Source organism: Cibotium barometz, chromosome 20, assembly GCF_041138505.1.
Source record: "Cibotium barometz isolate CiBa-2024 chromosome 20, ASM4113850v1, whole genome shotgun sequence".
Classification (NCBI taxonomy): domain Eukaryota; kingdom Viridiplantae; phylum Streptophyta; class Polypodiopsida; order Cyatheales; family Cibotiaceae; genus Cibotium; species Cibotium barometz.
Window position 1 is genome coordinate 40,420,369 of NC_141065.1, and position 24,389 is coordinate 40,444,757.

The 24,389-nt window shown below is 43.4% G+C and overlaps 1 protein-coding gene across 1 annotated transcript; it reads right to left on the reverse strand.

Moving 5' to 3' along the window:
* Positions 1-664: 664 nt before the first annotated feature.
* On the reverse strand, positions 665-22,832 carry LOC147627867 (uncharacterized). Its single transcript, XM_086814843.1, has 2 exons — positions 22,685-22,832; positions 665-2,637 (listed from the first exon to the last, which is right to left on the reverse strand). The coding sequence occupies exon 2, from the start codon at positions 2,490-2,492 to the stop codon at positions 1,080-1,082; it is 1,413 nt and encodes a 470-aa protein (XP_086670969.1). The 5' UTR covers positions 2,493-2,637; positions 22,685-22,832; the 3' UTR covers positions 665-1,079.
* Positions 22,833-24,389: the final 1,557 nt, after the last annotated feature.

The window sequence follows — 24,389 nt, forward strand, 5'->3', positions numbered from 1 at the left end:
GTGTCACGCAATTGTCCAAGCAACATTATCACACAAAATAGTAATGTGTAACCATTCTCTATTTGAAGTAACCTAGACTAAAAGAAAACATGGCAGACTTCAATTATGGAACGCTTGTATTATGTAACCGTTGACCATTCCCCAATTACATGTAACTATTAACAAATCTCAAGAAGCATGTAACCTTTGCTGAATCTCCTAAGGGAACCACCTAAGGGCACAGAAGGCTGAAAAGGGTCAAGCAATAATGAAAGTAGAAGGGAAAGTTTAACGAAGAGAAAGGCCAGGACAGCTACAGGCACAAGAGAAAAGGGGGAAAGGGTGGCAAAAGCAACTCACAACAGAGGAAGGAGAGTGGAGATGCACACAGCTGACAAAAGGACCAGAAACAGGCAGGGAAGGAGCATGCAAGGGTGGGATAAGCGAAATCAACAAGTGGGATGGTACGTACTTACTTCCTTAAAGCTTTATCTAAATACTGTCATTAACTTGCTGTCTGTACCTACTCCATCTAAAACAATGCACATGAAACAGCACACATATGTACTGTCTGGACCTGTGCCATCTTAAACTACACAAATTGATGGTGATTTACACTGTTAACGAGCACTTTGCAGTTGGCTTCAAGTTTAATACCAAAAATAGAAGACCTTAATGCAACTCCTTGGGTAAAACAAAGTAACCATTAGGTTTGCTGAAGTGGACATCAGATGTCTCCCAAGTTAACAAGAAGCTTAAGCCATAATCCTACCTTTTCCCCTATCATGTATAAACGTACCAGAATACAGAAAGTATTTAGAGTACCCCCTTCATAGAAAGTGTAAGAACCTTCCAAGAAAAGGCAGATATACAGTAAAAAGGCATCTATCTACCTCACATACAGCATATTACAGCATATCCTTTTTTTTAAATTTAGACTTGTCACAGTGAACCCAACCCATTATGATACCCATCTCAAGATGACGCCAAGGGCAGCTCGCGTACACTTGCCATGATGTCATAGGTTGTATCACTAACTATGTGACAGAAATAAAGCTGTATTGACAGATGGTGTAAAGTTCCTTTTTGCCGTCAGACACTCAAATTTTTTTGGCAATCTTACCAAGTGTATCTTTCATCGAATGCAGAACTGCAAGCTTTTCTTTCTCAAACTCTCTAGTGGTCTGCAGCATTTCCTTTCCTATGTTTACCAGTTCAGAAAGCATTGTATGTACTGAGTTCGAGGCTGACTTTGTATGAGGATTTCTTGTGGTTGCAGCAGCAGGAGGCTTCTGTGCCTGTTCAGGCTTCTCAATTAGGAGAGGTTTTTCATTGACACGATTCCTTTTGGCAACATGAGGCTTCTTTGAGATCGAAGGATTTTTGGTCACATGAGCATTTGAGCTTGCATGTAGTATCATTGTGCCACCATCCTTAGCCTTGACATCCACCTCATTTACAAGAGGGGGTACCACCAACTCTTTTGCAATAGGCAAAACATCTGGGCGTATGGGCACGCTGCACAAACCGTTAGCCCTGTCCCCCATGTAAAAATCCACCAAATCATAGAACCTGCATTTCTGAGCTCTCTCACTGGTAGAGAGGTGTAAGTCATCTTTATACTCCTTGTAAACTCGTATCCACTTCTTCCTGCAAGCTTCAGAGTCCTTGTCAAAACCAAAGCAGGTATTTGTCATCTCGTGTTTGACAATCTGCCACAAATCTACCCTCTGCCTCTGAGGGCTGGTAAAAGTTGGGTGCATCCTCCCTCTTATATGAATGAGTTGAACCACCCAAACATCCTTCCACCTGATGACAGGTTGCTTTTCACTAGACTTATGAACATCATGAGCCCGAGCATCCCTTAATAATCGCCTTGGCCGTTTCCTTACTTTGCATTTGTCCAGGGACTTTTCTTCCTTTATCAAAGGCTTTTCTCCTTGTTCAGGTACCAAGTGACCGACCTCCAACTCTGAAGTGGTATTAGGCAACACAGTTGTGGCTGCCGTAGAAGCAGGTTGTTGAGCGCAACTACCCAAGGCAGTATTAGGTAGCACACCACTGGACACAGCAACTGCCAAAGCCTGAGGTTGTACGCCTTCTAGCTCCAAGGTGGTATTAGGTGGCAACACACCACTGGAAACAGCAACTGCCAAAGGGGTAGATTGTACAGCACAACTGCCCTCTAGCCCCGAGGTTGTATTAGGCAGCAACACACCACTACAAATAGCATCTGCCAAATGGGCAGGTACAGCATAACTGCTGTTGGTATTAGGCAGCAACATACCACTGGAAACAGCACCTGCCAAAGGGGCAGGTTGTATGGCACAACTGCCCTCTAATCCCGGGGAGGTACTAGGCGGCAACATACTACTAAAAACAGCAACAGCCGAAGGGGTAAATTGTTGGGTATCATTATGGCTTCCAAATGTCAGAGAAACATCCATGGATGACGGCTCAGCACCTTGCCCAGGAGAAATCTGTGTTGATGTACAAGGGGAACCTGGAGCCATAATATCGTTAGACTTTTTTTGTGGCTGGGGAAGAAGTAGGCATTTGTGAGGCAGTCTCCAAAGAATGAGAACCTAACTGAGAAGCTACTGAGTTGGAATCTTGCCCTAGATTGGGATTCTCACAACCTTCCATATTTTCCATGATCTGTAAGCCATGACATATCCAAGACAAAAAAATTGACTAAGAATTCCTCTCTCTCTCTCTCTCTCTCTCTCTCTCTCAACTCTAGACAGTTATCGATAGTGAACGAGCCCACATCGGCAACAGCTTAAGGAGAAGGGAGAAGAATTAGAGAAGGTAAAAGCCTGCAGTCTTTCACAAAAAAAGGGCTCCCATCCAAGAGTTCTACTGCCTGAAACCCACAAACTCTCAGTCTTTAACTCATGCATGTGTGGCTTGAACTTTTTCTGTTTTGAGTTTTTCTTTCAACTACTTGTGACGAGAAGACCTCTCATCCTCTATGCATTGTACCGGTCCCATAGGTAAAATATTTGTCCTCACTGGACACTAATCAACTCTATCTATCTTGATTTCAGCATACATTTTTCCTTAACTTTTGGTAATTTCTAGCTCAGCCAGTGGTAGTTAGGGACTTTGACATAGCTTCTAACACCATTGGAAGGACCCCGTGCAGTTTACAAGATGAGAAGCACATCAATTGGATGCATGAGCTAGCAGTGATGGATAGTCAAACTGTCTATTACTCTTACATGAGGCATAGCAGAAGCTAAGCCATGCTTAATTTGCTAATTTGGAAGAGAGAATGGAAAAGGGAGAAGAAGAAAGAAAGAAAGATATATTAACATCTACGAAAGGCCAAAGTGGCCTATGAGACCAAAACATAGTACACAACTGATGGTGTCTCATCAAAAGTAAGACAAAAAGGACTAAAACAGTCCTAAACAGCTATGAAAGGAAAATACTCCTACTGAGGTACAAAAGTGTATAATATCTACAAATAGCATAAGACTGGTGTAATCCGATCATCTCAGTATCTCTCTCATGGGGTGTTGTAAGATAGAGAGACTAAAGTGGCAGGGCAGTCATCTCCTGTGGCGGGTGATGATGGCTCTAATCCACCGGTGATGAAGCGGCCGGGGCCGAGGTCCTGGTAATCGTGGGCGTCTCGCTCGACAAAGTGCTATGGCTCTGTCAAGGGTGACTCCTCCTGAATGACGTCTATGGGACGTCTGGCTGTCCGAGGGGGTAGTGGAGGTCTTGGTCGTATCTGCCGGGGTGGTCCTGGTTTTGAAAAAATCTGTCATGGCTCGCTGGCGGGGTGGATCCTGGTGTGCTGTCCTGTCTCGTAGGAGAGCCTCTCGATGGTGTCTGAGCTTCAATAAGAAAAGCCCCAAACACCTCTGATCCTCAAACTCCATCACATGTCGTAATGGTCCAAAACCCTCTCGGAAGAGACACCAGTTTCTCCCTCGTATCTCATAGTACACAGTACATCGGCATATGTAGTGCTCCTCTGACTCCACTTCCTGGTGACATAGCTGACAAATGCAGTCTTCTGGCTTCATCCCCTCATATCTGCCAATCTCTACCCTCAGCTGATGTGATGAAGTGTGGATCTGTCCAATGGCACTGCGAATGCCATGTGAGAGATGAGTGTCCATGTATGTAGACCGTGTCACAAAGCCATCTCGGGAGAGATGTAGAAAATGGTCCCAATAGTGGGCCATCTTTGTGCCTGGGGGGGGGGGGGGGGGGGGGGGGGCTTGGACCATGTCCTTTCTGCATCTAGCCTCACAATGTCCATCCTGATCACCCTATTCTGCTCAGAGCGACTAAGGTCCAAGAAGGGGCAATCCAGGCTGTAATCAAATGGAGGGAGTGCATCAATTGTCATGCCATGTAATCTCAGCCAGGTACACATCTAGGTGTACCAACGTCGTGTATCGCCGTCTGCTACTAACTGCCTGGACGAGATAAGTGCTAGGTGTGGGTATCTCTGTCTAGGGAGCTCCCATATCCTCTGCAAAAATGTCACTGAGTGACAAGGCTTCAGTAACCACTGGTGCGGCTCCTATCTCTACTCTGACAATCTCATGAGGTACCGATGGTTTGCTCTGAATCATGCATGCGATCAAAGTCACCAGTGGTTTCTCTAGTACCTACCATCCATCATAGAAATTTCTCTCTGGTCCGACCTGGCGGCTCCCTCGTGTGGTAGAGGCTGGGTCCCCATATGGGTGAGCCATATAAGACTGTAGGTGTGACCAATGTGTCAAACAACCAGAGTTTGGTGCGCGGCTCCTGAAACTGAATGTAGGCACATTGTCTCTCTAGTGCCCCTACGGCTGCATATCCACATGCCAATCTAGCCTCTACTGCCTTCCTCATAGAGAACTGTCGGCCCCTTGGGCTGGCTGATAGCCTGTAAGCCCAGCGGGGCATGTAGTGACAGACTCAACCACGTGTCCAAGAGATAAAAATATAAAGAGAGAGAGGAGAGAGAAAAGGGAATGGGGATCTTGCATAGTACACCACATTGAGCGGGGAGCAGGCCCCGCCCCCTTTCAGGAATTTATTCAGGAACAATCCACGGGCACGCTGGCCAGGATCAATACAATCAATGAATACAAAACAAACAAATATGCCGATGTAGGATATCCAAGTCGATGTCGATGTCAATGTCGACGTTGATGCACAAGATGTTTGATGCCGAGCACACCACGGGGATGACCCACAAGTACCTCTCACCGGGCTAGTACCAGATCCAATATCCAAATCCAGTGGATCCAAAGTCCAAGTCCAAATCCAGGTCCAAGTCCAAATCCCAGTCCAAAATCCAAGCTCTGTGTTCCATGTTCATGTCCAAGCTTCATGCCCAAGCTCTATGTCCAAGTTCTTCATGTCTATGCTGAAGTTCAAGCTTCCATGTCCAAGGTCTATGCCCAAGTTCCATGTCCAAGCTCTAAATCCACTCACTCATCCCATGAATAATCTCCACAATTCCTATAGCCTTGTCGATTATGAAAACCCTAGAGAAGCTCTTTCTGGCAAGAAAATTGATATAAAACCTGTTTTAATGGTTTTCAAGCGATAAAAACCTCCAAAAACTAGCTTTTAGGGTTTTTTGAGCAATTTTAGGGTTTCAAAAATTTTCTATCCGTACAGTCCTTACAGCAGCTGTACGAATCCGTGCAATCCATACAGCTGTACGGATCCGTGCAATCACACGGAAAGATGATGATGTGAAACTGCAGTTGCTGGAGGCGCTCTGAAATCAGCGGGTAGCAATGAAAAACTCCATGATTTGGTTCATAGATGATGATGAAGAAGATAATCTCCACACTTGAACAAAGATGGCGACGTGATGAAGAGGTTCTTCTTCAACTTGATGCTCAAGAGAGGCTTATGCTTCTATTATACTTGGGGAAGCCTTGCTTTTTGCCAAAAAGTTATGCTTTTGCCTTTTTATTAAATATTATTAATAATAGCCAAAGTTCTTGATTTGTGCTTTTACAACTTCAGGGCCTTGCTTTTTGAGAAAGCGGCTTTTAGCTTTTTGGTCCGGCTTAGTCTCCTCTTTCCAATGGTGCCCTTGGCTCATGGTCAATCCTGTTTGACTTTTTGCTTTTTCTTGCTTTTTGACCAAGAATGGTGCTTTTTCTTAATCAATCCTTATGGACCCTGTCCCCATGTCTTCTTCCACCTGTCTGGTGTCCACGAATGGATTTCATTATGTGAAATAGAGCTAGGAGGGCCAAATAGTTCCTCTTACATCACAGTTGTCCTCACCTGCGGACTGCAAGTGTTCCAAGCACATCCATGTGTTCCATGTATATCCGTGTGTTCCAAGTACATGAAGTACTTCCATATGTTTGAAGGTACTAGCCCCATCTAGCGAGCTTGTGCATCTGGTCTTTTCCCATATCTGTGGTGTCATCTGCTCATCTGGCAATATCTCAATGTCTTTTCTTTGACCAATGTCCCTGTTCTTGATGGTACATCTTCATGGCCTGTCACGTGTGTTAGATAAAATAAATGCATACTTACCTACTGCAAAAACTAGACACAAGCTAGTCAACAAACAAGTATGTTCCTGTTCCAAGCACATCCATATGTTCCATGTATATCCGTGTGTTCCAAGTACATGAAGTACTTCCATATGTTTGAAGGTACTAGCCCCATCTGGCGAGCTTGTGCATCTGTTCTTTTCCCATATCTGTGGTGTCATCTGCTCATCTAGCAATATCTCAATGCCTTTTCTTTGACCAATGTCCCTGTTCTTGATGGTACATCTTCATGGCCTGTCACGTGTGTTAGATAAAATAAATGCATACTTACCTGCAAAGACTAGACACAAGCTAGTCAACAAACAAGTATGCATCATTCGCTCTACTGGGTATTCTAGGTACTGGCCAAGTAGTCTGCAGCCCAGTGGACTATCACATGCCATAAATCCAAGCATTGTCCATACATCAAAAACAGCACACAAAGTCAAAGAAATTTAAACATACATCAGTTTGCAATGCACGAGTAATGATCCTCCTATTCATGGTTTGTCCTCTTTGGTTTCATCGAAACCATGCTGAGCCATCTGGCCACTAGGACCACTCAGACTGTCCTCAAGGCCATCTGGTCACTAGGACTGCCCGAGAGTTCATCAATAGTCATCTGGGCCATCTGGTCACATTGACTGCCCGACTATGAAATCCAATACAGTCAGGCAAAGAAGCTAGAGAGATCGGAAGATCATCAAATTGACATCATGCTAGGAAGTTTGACAAATGGTTTGCAGTGGTGCTTAGCCCATTGCATGTTTCGACAAATAAAGCCGTGGGATCTTTGTGGACTAGAGTTGAAACAAAATCCTTTTGAAGCATTCAGACTTTATGCTAGCAAAGGACCAGTGTTGGATATTCTAGACCTTTTTGTAGTTGAACATGATGAGCTTGCATTGGAGCAGTCTTGAACCAGAAAGGCCATGCTGTGGCCTATTAACGTCAAAGACAACAAGGTAGCAGATGCATTATCTCGGAGAGGCCTGAGCCATGAGGTTTCTAGGGGTTACCCTATGGATTTCATTTTGATGAAGGATCTTTATGCTACCTTCAAAGATGTTTTGGAATAGATTACAGAATAAAGATTTGGTGACTTTCTATGTCATCGAAAAGGGTTTTTCTTATGATGCAAACCCGTTTATGTGACACAAATGAATTGAGGCCAAAAGTAAACAAAAAAAAGCCATGCTCCACCTTACGCAAGGCAAAGAAGCATACTGACTACAACTCAAACTTAAGAAAGCTACTTTTATTGGCCTTGTATGAGAAGGAACATTCAGTTATATGTTTGAGAATGTTTGGTTTATCAGAGGGACAAGTTTGACAAACAAAAGCTAGCAGGATTATTGCACCCATTGAATGTTCTATGGGAGAGTATTGCTATGGATTTTATCTTTGGATTGTGAAAGTCAGGGAATGATGGTATATGGATCTTTTTCAGGATACCAAGAAGATCAATCATGTATGTCATCGGTTGGACCTTTCAGATCATTGGAGTATATATAATGTTTTCCGTGACAGTTTATTGAAACCATGTACAAGTTATGCCCTGAGGAACTTGTTTTGAACGATCCACCGGGGGTGGAAGAGCCAGAACAGATTGTGTTTCATTCTATGTTTTCCTTACGTGTCATGAGGAAACTGCATCTAAAAGAGTAGGCCTAGGAGCAACTTCCTTGTCTCCTCCATGATACATAGAGCAGGTAGTTCTAGATCCTCTTGCAATGGTGACGGCCCGAAGATAGGCTTTAGCAGCTTGAACTCCTTCGGCTTCGGTGGCTCGATCCTTGATGAAATCTTCAAATATTTGAGCCCTTCTTTGGTCCTTTTCTTTCCTGGCTCTCCAAGCTATGACTTCTTCGTCTTTGAGAAATAGTCTGAATTGCTGAAAGTCATGGTACTCTTCTGATGACCATGGTTCCCATCCTAAAGTCCTGTATTGGCCTCATAGTTGTTCCCTTCTTCAAGCCCTTGGTCTCCCTCTGCTCTAGACATGGCTCTGTCACCCCAAGAAAGTTTCTTCAAGAGAAATCCTGCTCTGATACCACTGTAAGCCCAGCGGGGCGTGCAGTGACAGACTCAACCACATGTCCAAGAGATAAAAATATAAAGAGAGAGACGGTAGAGAGAAAAGGGAATGGGGATCTTGCACAGTACACCACATTGAGCGGGGAAAAGGCCCCACCCCCTTTCAGGAATTTATTCAAGAACAATCCACGGGCACGCTAGCTAGGATCAATACAATCAATGAATATAAAACAAATAAATATGCCGATGTAGGATATCCAAGTCGATGTCGATGTCGACGCACAAGATCTCAATGCCGAGCACACCATGGGGATGACCCACAAGTATCTCTCACCGGGCTAGTACCAGATCCAATATCCAAATCCAATGGAGTCCAAGTCTAAGTCCAAGTCCAAATCCCAGTCCAAAATCGCTCTATGTTCCATGTTCATGTTCAAGCTTCATGCCCAAGCTCTATGTCCAAGTTCTTCATGTCTATGCTCAAGTTCAAGCTTCCATGTCCAAGCTCTATGCCCAAGTTCCATGTCCAAGCTCTAAACTTAGTCTCCTCTTTCCAATGGTGCCCTTGGCTCGTGGTCAACCCTATTTGACTTTTTGCTTTTTCCTACGTTTTGACCAAGAATGGTGCTTTTTCTTAATCAATCCTTATGGACCCTATCCCCATGTCTTCTACCACCTGTCTAGTGTCTGCGCATGGATTTCATTGTGTGAAATAGAGCTAGGAGGACCAAATAGTTACACAGCCTGCCCAGCCCTTCATTGGGCTGGTGGGCAAAGCCTTGGGCCTTCCTAGCCCTTCTTGGGTTGTCTAGAGCCTACCCAATGCCCACTCAAGATCTTGACTCTCTCTTCTCGGGTAGCCCCAAGGGCTAGACCCCTTATACATGCAACCTACATGCTTTTCCTACAGATGCCAAACAATCAAGACACCTAACATCATTCCACAGGGAAACTCAGTACGGACTGGCACTACCGCTCCTTCTCTTCCTCTTCTCTTCCTCTTCTCTTCCTTCACCTCTACTTTTCCACCTCTTCTTCTCCTTCCTCTCCCCTCTTCTTCCTCCTACCTTCCCCTCTTCTTCTTCTTCCTAACTTCTTCTCCTTCCTCCCTTCTCCTCATCTTCTCGCCTTCCTTTCCCTTTTCTTCTCCTTCCTCAATTCTCCCATCTCCTTTTTTCCCTAATTCCAAAATTCCTCTTCTTAGCCCTATTCTTGAATTCTATGGATGACACTGTATTCATCCACAGGTACGGGACCTCGGGCTCCAAATGTGCAGTGTGTTGTGTGGAGATGTCTTGCAGGGTAGTAGCACCCGTGCAAGAGCTCACTTCACATGGGAGAACAAGCAAGGATCACACGGATGCTATCGTGTGAGTGAGGCTATTTTTCTTGCTCATGGTGGTTTGGAGCGAAAATGGCAAGAAGTGCTCCCAATCTTGCGCCCTTCACTACCCCGAGAGCACATTGAGCAGTGTGTAGAAGCAGCGAGGCAATTCAAAGCCTCAAAGCAAAGTGCAAGAGGAGGCGGGCAACCATCGGTCCCAAGCTCACAACCACCAAGCTCTTCAAATGTTGGTGCTATGAGCTCCCAACCACCAAGTACATCGAGGGATATACCTACACACTCACGTGCGGCTGCGGCGGATTCTCCTCTTATGGGTGAGTCTCTATCAAACCTCCCAATAGATGAAAATCAAGAGACACATAATTCCATGCCTTCTAGCACATGACCCACACAAGTCTATACAAAGAAAAGGGCTAGGGAACTTGTGCATGGTACTCAAACTACACTTGCAGCACTATACACCCCAAAGCTCAAGCAAGAGGCACAAATTGCGGAGCAACAATTTTTTTACCAATGTAATCTTCTCTTTAACATTGCTCGTGTGCCCGCATACCATAAGTTTTACAATGCTTTAGTTGCAGCGCTGCGGCGGGAGACACTCTCACCAGCCTGGACATTTCCCAGTATAAAAGGGGTTTGGTGGACTCAAGGATGTCTAAATATTTGGAAAGTACAAGCTTTGGGAATGGGAGATTATCCTAGAATACAAAGGACCACACTCCTAAAATTTAGGAGAGTTGCTATTTTTGGCCCAACTCCGATGAAAATTCAGTTCGCGTCATTACATCACAAATTGAGCAGATACCAAGAGTTGGCAAAGTCCTATGACAGAATGTCTACCAGTTGGGATATTTTTAGAGATAAAGTTTATGGAAGGACCCATCTCTTAGATTAGGACATGTGGCAAACAAGAAAGTGGACCAAAGTGAGACAAGTGGCCTGACACTTGTTAGAAAGTGGATCAAAGAGGGACAAGTGGCCTCACACTTGTCACTTCAGCTATTGTGTGGCTCTCCACTTGTCATTGTAGCCTTCTCTTACCATTTTAGCTCATGGGAGGCCCAAATCTATAAATTGGAGCCCTCTCTCTTCATTAATAGAGGCTCTCTTGCTGCACACTAGCCTCTACCACCGTTACAGGCTGCCCTAATGATGGCTACTCTCTTTCTCTCTCTCTTGAAGGCTGCCCATGAAGAATACCGGCTGTAGGTGACTGTTTTGGAGGCTTCCATCGCGAAGAAATACTGAAGGCAAGGGTATTTAATCATTTATTATGATTTCTAGCCATTGTACTTGTTGTACCAGCCCTTGAACTGGCTGTACCAGCTTCTGTACTTGCTGTACCACCCATTGTACCAGCTGTACCAGCTTCTGTACTTGCTGTACCACTCATTATACCGACTGTACCAGCTTCTGTACTTGATGTACCAGCCACTATACCTGCTGTACTAGTCACTGTACATGCTGTACTAGCATTTGTACTTGTTGTACTTGTTGTACCATCCACCGTACCGGCTGTACCAGCCACTGTACCGGTTGTACTAGCCATTGTACCTACTATACCGGCTGAATGGAGAGTTGTACTTGCTGTACCAGCTCTATTGCAAGAAGACCCGTGGTTTTTGGGGAAGAATCAGTACCCACATGGAGGTATATGGATTATGTTGTTGGCTCGGCATTTCTAGAGCCTATGTTCCAGCTTGGTTGTCTGCTGTGTTATGGCATTTGTATATAGATAATCCGGCATCTCCCGTGGGGAGAGTAAGGCCCTCAAAGCTTGTACATGATATTATTCTCCTTGGGTAATAAAATACTCCAAGGGGGGGGGGGGGGGGGGTCGGCCCATTCCGGCCCTCTACGCGGTGTCACACGTGCAAGCTCCATTTTCAGCATTTGTGGATGTTTTGTCCAGCTTTTATGTTTTATGCAAAGTGATGATGGATATGTGTTAAGGTTGTGGCCATGTTTAAGTGTTTTGATATGTATTTATTGATGGTATCAACAAGTGTGTCAAAGGCCCTAGTCCCCCGGGCGGCGCCGCGAGTTTCATTGGTATCAGAGCATAGGCTTTCTTGGAAGCGGAGGCTTCCTTCTATCAGTAAGAAAGAGAAAAGATCTCAAGTGGGGACCACACTTACCATCACTACTGTTAAGCATGGCCAGCCGCTTCATAGCTTATGAAGCAAGAGCATGAGCAGTAGACAGCTTGTTGGTCTAAGGATTTATGAATTCACAGAATTTATCTTGGAAGTATGGAGTTGGCTTTATGTGCACACGTTTAGCACTCTTTCCATATGGATATTGTGGATTATATTATCAAGCTTACAGACAAGCTATACGGAGATATATCTCAGGATATCTTAAGGATATGGCGACGAGATATTTCTTTTGGCTTCATGACCAACCTGGCAAAGAAAAGCTAAGTATACTTTGAGTTTGCAAAGTTGGTGCTTTGGCTATTTACTATGAAGTGTTTTTGATGTTCACTAACCCTTGTATAGCTATGCAAGGAGAACGGTGTTGTTGTTTGCCTTGAGATGGTTCCAGGGAAACATTGTTTATGGCTCCCTTTAATGGGATGAATTCTTTTCATGGCTCCCTTTATTGGGATGGATTATATCTATGGAGATTTCTTTCTTGGACAAGATTATGGACGAATCTGTCCCAGTTTATAGAGAAGAAATATTTGGATATCTCATGGATATAATGCTTTTATGGATAAAAGTCTACCTCTACTCCAAGGTGTGTGGTTAGCACGGAGTATGTGGTAAGAGTTATGGTATACAAGAATTATGGTATACAGGTCTATGGATTCCTGGACTTCTTTTCTAGGGATTCGGATCGATCCTCAGGATTATGGATTATGTCAATGACTCCCTTTTACTGGGATGGATTATTCTTTATGGCTCCCTTTATTTGGGATGCATTGGACTTATGAAACTCATGGTTTACATACCTTGTGTAGTGTTCTCTTGTCCTACGTACTCTCTTGAAGATTGTTTCTACCATGTGTGGGTGGAACAATAGAGAGCAGATGGAAGGGAACATGGGCACTTCAGAGGGTAGTGTCAAGCACAACATACCCTGTGTAGTGTTCTCTTGTCCTACGTGCTCTCTTGAAGATTGTTTCTTCCATGTGTGGGTGGAACAATAGAGAGCAGTTGGAAGGGAACATGGGCACTTGAGAGGGTATAGTGTGAGTTGGTGGCCGAAATGCCTACAAACTATTGGTGGCCGAAATGCCTATAAACTATGTGTGGCAGAAATGCTTATGGAACACCAGGCTATCTATGCCTGCGCGAGTGATTGTTTTATCTTGTTACTTGAGCCCACCTCTCATCCAAGGTGTGTGGTCAGAGTACCAACACGGAGTGCAAGTGGTAAAGTGGACATGACGCTTGGTTGGCACGGGACTTATGTGTACGCCAAGGGTCATGTGGATTGGCACATGTTTGTGTGCGTTGAGCTTGGATTATGATATCTAGACTTATGGGACTGTTTTTGTCTCGCCCATTTATCTTGGGACATGATTTTGATATTAGTATTATGGAGACTTATTTAGTCTCACCTATTTCGTTGGGACATGGATTCTTCAGTTATATTGGAATTTTGAGACTGTCTCGTCTCGCCCACTTGATGGGACATGATTATATCTTGAATATATGGCTTGAAGCTTAAAGTTGCGGACAACTTTTAAGAAACTAGGGAGGATGTCACCAGCCTGGACATTTCCCAGTATGAAAGGGGTCTGGTGGACTCAAGGATGTCTAAATATTTGGAAAGTACAAGCTTTGGGAATGGGGGATTATCCTAGAATACTAAGGACCGCACTCCCAAAATTTAGGAGAGTTGCTATTTTTGGCCCGACTCCGATGAAAATTCTGTTCGCGTCATTACATCACAAATTGAGCAGATACCAAGAGTTGGCAAAGTGCCTATGACAGAATGTCTACCAGTTGGCAAAGTGCCTATGACAGAATGTCTACCAGTTGGGATATTTTTAGAGATAAAGTTTATGGAAGGACCCATCTCTTAGATTGGGACATGTGGCAAGAAAGTGGACCAAAGTGAGACAAGTGGCCTGACACGTGTTAGAAAGTGGATCAAAGTGAGACAAGTGGCCTCACACTTGTCACTTCAGCTATTGTGTGGCTCTCCACTTGTCATTGTAGCCTTCTCTTGCCATTTTAGCTCATAGGAGGCCCAAATCTATAAATTGGAGCCCTCTCTCTTCATTAATAGAGGCTCTCTTGCTGCACACTAGCCTCTACCACCGTTACAGGCTGCCCTAATGATGGCTACTCTCTTTCTCTCTCTCTTGAAGGTTGCCCATGAAGAATACCGGTTGTTGGGGACTGTTTTGGAGGCTTCCATCGCGAAGAAATACTGAAGGCAAGGGTATTTAATCATTTATTATGATTTCTAGCCATTGTACTTGTTGTACCAGTCCTTGTATCGACTGTACCAGCTTCTGTACTTGCTATACCACCCATTGTGCCGGTTGTACCAGCTTCTGTACTCGCTGTACCACTCATTGTACCGGCTGTACCAGCTTTTGTACTTGATGTACCAGCCACTGTACCTGCTGTACTAGTCACTGTACATGCTGTACTAGCATTTATACTTGTTGTACCTGTTGTACCAGCCACCGTATCAGCTGTACCAGCCATTGTACCTACTGTACTAGCCACTGTACCGACTGTACCAGCCATTGTACCTGTTGTACCGGCTGAATGGAGAGTTGTACTTGCTGTACCAGATCTATTGCATGAAGATCCGTGGTTTTTGGGGAAGAATCAGTACCCACACGGAGGTATATGGATTATGTTGTTGGCTCGGCATTTCTACAGCCTATGTTCCGGTTTGGTTGCCTCGTGTTGGGCTGTGTTATGGCATTTGTATATATGGATAATCCGGCATCTCCCATGGGGAGAGTAAGGCCCCAAAGCTTGTACATGATATTATTCTCCTTGAGTAATAAAATACTCAAAGGGGGGGGGGGGGGGTCGGCCCATTCCGGCCTTTATGCGGTGTCACACGTGCAAGCTCCATTTTCAGCATTTCTGGATGTTTGGCAAGTTACGCATACACATTCAAGGCTATGTGAATCATGAGGATTTTCTTGTGGCACCTTTGAATGGCTGTGATGTATTGCTTAGAAAGCCTTGGCATACACGTATTGTGATACCATTCCCCTTGTATCTCATGTACAAATTAAGAAAGTAATGAAAAAAAGTCTTTTTGCGTACTTGATTTTTGTACGAGATCATGTTGAGGAAAATAATGTACATGTAACACTCTTAGTAATGATAGGCTGAAATTCTTGCAAGAGCACAATGATTGTTTTGCTAATGAGTTGCCACCTGTACGACCGGAAGATCATCGCATTGATCTTGTGCCCCGGGTAGCTCACCACCTAATAGGCCAGCCTATCGTGTAAGTGCATCCCTAAAAAAGGAGATCATGATGAATGAGCTTCTTGAGAAGGGTTTGGTTCAGCCAAGCTCTTCCCCATATTGTTTACCCGTCCTCTTGGTTCAAAAGACCTTTCGTATGTATGTGGATTATAGAGCTTTAAATAAGCTTACCATCAAGAATCGGTTTCCGATTCCACGCATAGATGACATCCTTGACAAGTTGAATGGATCGGCATACTTTAGCCGAATTGATCTCAAGAGTGGATATCATCAAGTGCGTGTAGTGCCTGAAGATTTACACAAAACTTCTTTCAGGACAGCATTTGGGCTTTATGAGTATCTTGTTATGCCTTTTGGTCTTACGAATGCCCCGGCTACATTCAATAGAATGATGGATCGCATATTCCGTGGGTACAGGAAATTAATAGGTGTCTTCTTTGATGACATCCTAGTCTTCTCGAAGACCGAAGAAGATCATAGAGCTCATTTGGCCATTGTTTTTGAAGAACTCCGTAAGCATAAACTCTTCATAAATGCAAAGAAGAGTGAGTTCTTCTTGTCAGAGATACATTATCTTGGGCATATTGTGTCCAAAGACGGAGTGCAGATGGATCCTGCAAAGATTGATGCAATTCGGAATTGGCCCGAATTGAGTTCGGTGCATGAGATCCATAGTTTTCTTGGATTATGCTCTTACTACCGCAGGTTCATTCAGCACTTTGCATGGATTACTTCTCCTTTGCATGATTTGACAAAGAAGAAGGCCACATTCAAATGGACTAATGTAGAGAGGGATGCATTCCTCAAATTGAAAGATGCAACTACTCATGGTCCAGTGTTGATCATTCCGGATTTGCAAAAGCCTTTTAGTGTGGAATGTGATGCATCTGGAAATTACATAGGAGCTGTCCTTAATCAAGAAGGACATGCTATGGCTTATGAGAGCCATAGATTACATGATGCAGAGCTATCTCTTGGCATTTATGAGAAAGAGCTCTTGGCTGTAATTCATGCACTCACTATATGGAAACATTACCTTCTTGGGGCTGATTTCACTGTGAAGAGAGATCACAAGAGTTTGAGATATTTTCTTACCCAAACTAAGTTGTCAGAGAAACATATGAGGATGGCCAATTTCCTCTCTATGTTTCATTTTCAGATCTTGCACACCCCAGGAAAGAAGAATGTAGTGGCAGACGCATTGTCACGAAAGTCGTATGTGGCAACTATCTCGGTTACCTCTCATGGGGACTTGTCTGCCATGCGTGATTTGTATCATACGGATGCTGATTTTGCCACTATTTGGGCTGATTTTATGGCTGGTCATGCACATGCCTCATATGTCGTCTTGGATCTCTTGAAATGTTATGTGGCGGATCAGAAGTCTTCTTGGGAGAAGTACTTACCGCTTGTGGAATTTACATACAACAACACGGTACATGCATCTACGGGAAAGGCCCCGTTTTAGATTGTTTATGGTAAGGTGGTTTTGCCACCCATCCTTCGCACAAAGGATGAGATATTTGCAGCAGCTGAGTATGTAAGAGACTTGGATATTGCTTTTGCTCAGGTGCGGACAGCCATTGCAAGGTCACAAGACAAGCATAAAAAGGCTGCCGACAAGCATAGAAGGCAATTGGATGTCAAAGAGAATGATTGGGTATTGCTAAAATTTGAGAAAGCAAGACTTGCAAAGAGGCCTGGCAAACAAGGTGCATATCCTAAACTTGCAACCAGGTACTATGGGCCTTTTCGAGTGATCGAGAAGATCAACGAAGTAGCTTTCAGATTGGCATTGGCACATACACAATGCTTTTCATGTGAGGCAGATTGGCGAGCTAGAGTATGATATGTTGTGGGCGGACATGTGCTTTTTGGTCCGCTATTAGGCACATACACAATGCTTTTCATGTGAGTCTCCTTCGCAAGTATGTAGGGCCGGAGCCCAATGAAACTGTCATGTGCACGCTAGGGACAGGCAGATCGGCGAGCTGGAGTATGATATGTTGTGGGCGGACATGTGCTTTTTGGTCCGCTATTGATATCGTGTGCTTATTGGGCGTTCCTTCTCTATTTATTGGGAGAAGGGGTACCAGTTGGGCACACACCGACGGATGGAGCACAGGAGTGCAAAGCGCGTGGAGCAGGAGCACCATCGCGCAGGAGGCCGACGTCCTCGGGGGACAACCCCGGGTGGTAGAGGACACCGGATGAGGACGATGGCAAGGCACTCACGAGAGCATGACGCTCTAGCTCGTGGCTCGATGGGGACGGCCAAGATTGCGAGGTTCGCTCACGGTTGTCATGGTTGGGTGGCGAGTATGCCTGCACCCAAATATGTGGGTTTTCCCAGTTTTGTGGTTTTTTCCAGACCAGATTTATAGAGGACATCAACATGAAAGCATGGTAGTCAAATGGAAGATACTTCTGGTTTCGGAATAACTCTTTAGGACAGTGGTTGCTTACCTCTGGTACTGATAGCAGATGGTAGGGAACATGGACACTTAGAGAGGGTAGTGTGGATTGCAAGTCTACATCGACAACCACTTGTTTGCAATACTATATTCATATGCATATTCATATGCATTGGTATGGAAATCTGGTCAGAAATGCCCATGACACTGTGTACTTGATTCTCCCAAGATCAATATACTTCGTTCCAGCTCATTGTGTGTCTCTTGTCAATTCAGCAAATTACTTCTTGTATTTGAGCAAGTGTCCATCAAATCTTAGTGTATTTAGGTGTATTGATTAGCATTGTGTTCAACCAAGTTACAAAACCTCATTATTATCATATACCAAAGCTTTGGGATTCTTTGAATTTTTAAACACACACATACATCTTTATGGTGAAGGGAACTAAGCATACTTGTACAAGGATTAGACACTGTCCTTGATACAATCAAACCTTCCTTCCCATCATGATTCATGATGGCATCCAGCTCTATGCATGTCATGTGCAAGACATGTGCAGGGCTGATCTCAGAGCTAATACCGAAGGGCAACAAGATAAAGAGTTAGGTTAGGACCAGATCAAGAGCATGGGTTGCTGTTTTTGGCAAGGGAATGACTGGTGGTGGACAAGGGGTGCTGTCGGCCAGCGCATGAAGGAGTAGAAGACCTGTCAGCTGCAGCAAGAATAGATGGTTTTATCCAGGACCTGGCCGACCAACAATCGGCCAGTCCACTAGTATATTCCAAGGCCTATATAAGACAAAGATGCTCATCATTTTTATTCATTCAATCCTTTTGGATTGGATCACTAGTAGACGAGGATTTAGATTAGTATTTTACTACCTTTTCAAGCCAGCCAAGGGCTGCAAGATTGTACATCCTTTTTGTACCATATGAATATACTAAATACTCAACTATCTCTCTCTCTCCTCTCTATCTTCTGCTTGCGTTTTACATCAACATGTTCCAAGATGGTGTTTAGGGCTGCAAGAAGACTCCCACAGCTTCCGCATGTAACATTGGTATCAAAGCATCAAGCTCAACAAGGCTAAACACTGATTCAGTCCCAAATGAAGGTGTGCAAGTCCAAGGTACAAGAAAGTGCATAGGTACGAGGCCCAAGGAAAGGAACACAAGGCATGGAAGAAATTCCCAGGAGGTTGGTGGTGTTCCACAAGACCCAAGGGAATGGCAGTCCTATGAGTCCGGTGCCACTCGGGGCACACCAGGAAAGGCTTTCAGGCAATGGTTCCAAGGGAGGATGATCCTCGTGAGAGTGCCAAACTCAATACTCAGGAAAAAAAGACCAAAGAAAGTGTTCAGGGACAAGGCAGGAATGGAAAGGGGTTAGGATAGAACAAATGCACAGATCTTCATCAAAGTTAGAGTGGATTTGGAGACTAGGCAGGGTTTTCAGTGAAAAGGTTGCCAGGAAGGGAAGGATGACAGGTTGGGACTTTGTGAATAGATAATGGGATGATGACAGTCATCCAAGAACACTAATTGAAATCTCGTCATCAAGTTTAGCAGAGGGGGATGTCATGTGCAAGACATGTGCAGGGCAGATCTCAGTGCTAATCCTGAAGGGCAACAAGATAAAGAGTTAGGTTAGAACCAGATCAAGAGCATGGGTGGTTGTTTCTGGCAAGGGAATGACTGGTGGTGGACAACGGGTGCTGTCAGCCAGGAGTAGAAAACCTGTCGGGTGCAACAAGAATAGATGGTTTTGTCCGGGACCTAGCCGACCAGCAGTCGGCCAGCCCCTAGGGGTATATTCCAAGGCCTATATAAGGCAAAGATGCTCATCGTTTTTATTCATTCAATCCTTCTTGGATTGGATCACTAGACTAGGATTTAGATTAGGTATTTTATAGTTTTTTACTGCCTTCTCAAGGCAGCCAAGGGCTGCAAGATTGTACATCCTTTTTGTACCATATGAATACACTGAATACTCAGTCTCTCTTCTCTATCTTTTGCTTACGTTTTGCATCAGCATGTTCCAAGATGGTGTTTAGGGCTGAAAGAAGAATCCAAGAGCTTCCGCATGTAACAATGCATTTGGATAAATTTGATGGCAATGGCTTCCACACTTGCCATATGAAAGTTAAATATCATTTGATGAGAGATAGCATTTGGAGTGTCGTTAATGGGAAAGAGAAAAGACCTAACCCCACGGAGGGAGAGCTTGCATGGATCACTAAAGATGATAAAGCACTTTCAATCATTGCATTGGCACTTAGTGATAATTACATTCATCATATCTCTAACCTAAAATCATCTTTAGAGGCATGGGAAAATCTTGAGCAAATATTTGGGGCTAAAAATTCCAAATTTGCAATAAAGATAGAGTTCTTTGAACTTAAGATGAAAACTCATGACTCATTTGCCATCCATGCAATCACATAAAGAGTCTCATGACTCAACTCGTAGCTATTGGAGCATGAGTCTCTGATGATGATGATGCAATGGTAGGTCTCTTGAAGAGCATGGCAAATAAGGAGTATGGCCATATTGTCACTACTCTCAAAAATATTCCCATTCCAACCTTGGAAGGACTGATCACTTCACTTCAAGAAGAAGAAAGGAAGTTCAAAGCAAAGCAAGAAGAGGGAGACTACCGCACAGCTTACTAGTCCAAGAAAAACTCCACCAACAAAGGGTCCTACAAAGTGCCACCTAAAGCAAAGGGTAAGAGGAAGTGCAACTATTGTGGCAGAACCAACCATGTGGAGAAAGATTGTTGTTTCAAGAAAGCACAAGCCAACTTTCCACAAAGAAGGTGAGCAAGCCTCCGGCTCGGCACAAGAGGTTAACTTGGCCCAATGAATGGGCATTCTAATCATCAAAGGCCAAAAAGGCATTCTCCACTTCCCTATCTTGTAAAAACATCACCCAAAGCAAAATGGTGTAAAATAGGCTAAATCCATGCTAGAGGATGGATATCACTTGAAGGGGAGATTGTTAGGATAATCAAGTAACATCCATCTTAGGAGAAGCCTGAAAGACAAAGATCTAAAGCCTTAGTGTAGCTCAAGGAGACTACAGCACGGCTTACTACTCCAAGAAAAACTTCACTAACAAAGGGTCCTACAAAGGGGCAACCTAAAGCAAAGGGTAAGATGAAGTGCAACTATTGTGGTAGAACCAACCATGTGGAGAAAGACTACTATTTCAAGAAGAAAGCACAAGCCAACTTTCCAGACGACATGAGCAAGCCTCCGGCTTGCACAAGAGGCTAACTTGGCCCAATGAATGGGCATTCTAATCATCAAAGGCCAAAAAGGCATTCTCCGCTTCCTTATCTAGAAAAAAACATCACCCAAAGCAAAACGGTGAAAATCTATGTAAAAGTAAAATAGGTTAAACCCATGCTAGAGGGATGGATATCACTTGAAGGGGAGATTGTTAGGACAATCAAGTAATATCCACCTTAGGAGAAGCCCAAAAGACAAAGATCTAAAACCTTAGTGAAGCCTAAAAGACAAAGATCTAAAACCTTAGTGTAACTCAAGCAACTTAAAAGACATTGTAAAGCTAGGAGCCTTGGAATCTATCCATGGTAAAGGAACATCTACAAATGCAAGTGGGAAGAGAAGATGCTTAGCATTTAATGCAGCCCACTCATTCTTGACTCTGATCCTACAACAACCCAAGCTAGTCTAGGGAGAATGTAGGAGATGATTAAGGAGGAACCATTTGGCTCGTTGTGCTTTGTACTTTGCCTATATAAGAGGCACCAAATCATGAATAAAATGATGAAGCTTGCTATCTAGAAAACTCGTGTGCATTAAGAGTGTCATTATCTTGTAATCATCACCAGTAGCACTAAGCGATGCATCTAATGATGCCCACATTATGTTTTGATCCACCCTAATCACTCTTTTGGCATTATGATTAGCTCTCTCACCCATTCTAACAAAAAACTTGCGTTTCAATCTAATCTACTATATAGGAATTAAGTGACTGAATACTCGTGTATTTACAATGATTGTTCAAATCGGGAGTTGATCTTACTTAGTTGATATGTGTTAACTTCTATTGTGTGCTACTAACTATACCAACTTCCCTAGTGTTGCATACTGCTGTTCCAAGGTTGCCTTATGCTAACTTGACTTCTGAACAGCTGATCCAGGATTAAGGCTTGATAAACCAATGTTGAATGCTCAATTATGAAGCAAATCTTGCTATTTATAGGCTCATAAGAGCTCCAATCAGCAAGCCTTGTGCAAGCCCAAAAATCATGTCATGCAATTCCTTGACTGTGTTCATGTTGAGCTAAAAAAGGTGTCAAACCTTTGGGCACCTAGCCTAGGAAATTTTAGGCGCCTTTGTGGTCTAGCTAGCAGCCCCAAAGTCTGCCCAGAGCTGATTGACACCCAATTATAGTGTGCATGTGACAAAGAAGGCCACCACTCTTACCCACCTTTGGGCCATTCACATGCCCATATTTCACATTCCTTCACCCTTATACGATCCGTAAAATGCCCTGTATCTCAAAGACTCCCCTAAACGCAAAATCCCAACAGCCTTTCCCTACATCAATTTTCCTTGAAAACATCTAAACTCGATCCCGGAGCAGAAGCCTTACTCTAGATCATAAAATGTGACCAGGCACATGTAATCAGCTGGAAATTGGTAAAATTTACAGTCCGCTTAATTCGAACAGTAATTAAGCACATAAATTAACCCAGCCGTTGTCGCAGGGGAGAAAACAGCTCAAAAGAAAAACAAAATTGAAGGTAAATTTAAGATAAAAGAATGCATTGAAGACCTGCCCAGCCTTCAATTTGTTCACGAAAAAAACAAATTTGCGGATCTGTAACAAATTGAATTCGAGCAGAAAAATGAAAAGGGAAGGATTCTGTTGGGGGGGAACCGCTCGCAATATGAATTGAATTTTGACATGGAATTGAGCAAGTACAGTGCAGTACCTGGTAGCGATGGAGAGCTCCAGGTCCTCCCCCGCCTTCACATTGCTCACACAATTCGAGTGCTGGAAGAAGATAACTACAGAGAGTCACAGACATAAAGTAGGTTTTCGTTAGCACAACACACCTCCTTGCCACGTCACTACCCCCGCCCTTTCTCTCCCTCTCTATTTATATATCTTTTTTTTTAATCATAATTACTGGATAAAGCATAAATAGTTAATGAAATAATTGCTATTTTTCTTTCACGTCTCTTTTCACTGAAAAAACAATTAATTAAGAGAGAATATTCTCATAGTTCTATGGTTTTCGCTTCAATTTTTTTATGGAATTTAATGTGCTCTCTCTCTCTCTCTCTCTCTCTCTCTCTCTCTCTCTCTCTCTCTAGGGACGTTTCATGACACTAGGAATTGGTTGAATACCCCCTATCTAGTTTCACAAAAAAAAGAAATTAAAATTAAGAAAGAATATTCTCATACTTCTATGGTTTTCTCTTCAATTCTTTATGGAATTTAATATGCTCTCTCTCTCTCGCACCCACACACACATCAATTATGTCTCGCGGTGGAGCACTTGTGGGAGAAGCTCAAGGAGGGGAGGGTGGTGGAAGAGGAGGTGGACAAGGAGGATTGAGGGGGCTCGGGCATTGAAAATAGTTAGGTGTAAAGCACCTATACACTAATTAATAGGGGAAAACATCCCCCTATTAATTAACCAAAATACATTTTACCACCTTATCGTCTAGCTTATTGCATTGTTGCTTGGGCACAAGAGCATAATCAAGACAACCAAAAACATGCAAATAGGCCACAAAGGGCTTCCTACCATTCCAAGCTTCACAAGGGGTAATTGTCTATGCAAGCCTTGGTGGGGCATCTATTTAGCACATTCACTGCACACATAACTTCCTCTAACCAAAAAGCATGAGGCAAATCCTAGCCAACGTGCTATCTCCATGAGAGATTTGTTCTTCTTCTCAGCCATACCATTTTGTTGAGGTGTATAAGGCATTGTGCATCGATGTTTTATGCCTCTTTCAGCCATATATATATATATATATATATATATATATATATATATATATATATATATATATATATATATATATATATATATATATATATATATATATATATATATATATATATATATATGAAACTCCTTCGGCATATACTCCCCCCTTAATTCGTACAAAGGGTGCTAATTTTACATATAGATACATTTATGCCTCTTTCAGTCATATATACATGAAACTCCTTTGGCATATACTCCCCCCCTCAATTTGTTCAAAGGGTGCCAATTTTATATATAGACGCATTTTTAGAAATAAAAGCAAAGTGTCTTAAGCATGTAAAAGCCTCTGACTTTTCTTTCAACAGGTACACCTAGGTGTACCTTGAGTAGTCATCAATAAAAGTCTCAAAGTAGAGATAACCCGATAGGAGCACATACATCACTATATATAAGATGTAATTTCTAGACAGTCCTTATTAATCCATCTTTTGGGAATGATACCCATTGCATCTTGCCTAAAATGCACCCCACATACATGTTTGACATGGGCCTCAAGCATTGGCAACTCTGACATCATGTTTTGCCCTTTAAGGCACAACAAACTGCCAAAATTCAAGTGACCAAAGTGGGCATGCCATAGTTCCACATCACTTATAGCATTTGTAGCAGTAATTGTGAACAAGTATTATGTGAC

What these genes read in the sequence shown, in the direction of transcription:
- LOC147627867 (XM_086814843.1), bottom strand. Translation starts at nt 2,492, where the DNA reads ATGGCTCCAGGTTCCCCTTGTACATCAACACAGATTTCTCCTGGGCAA.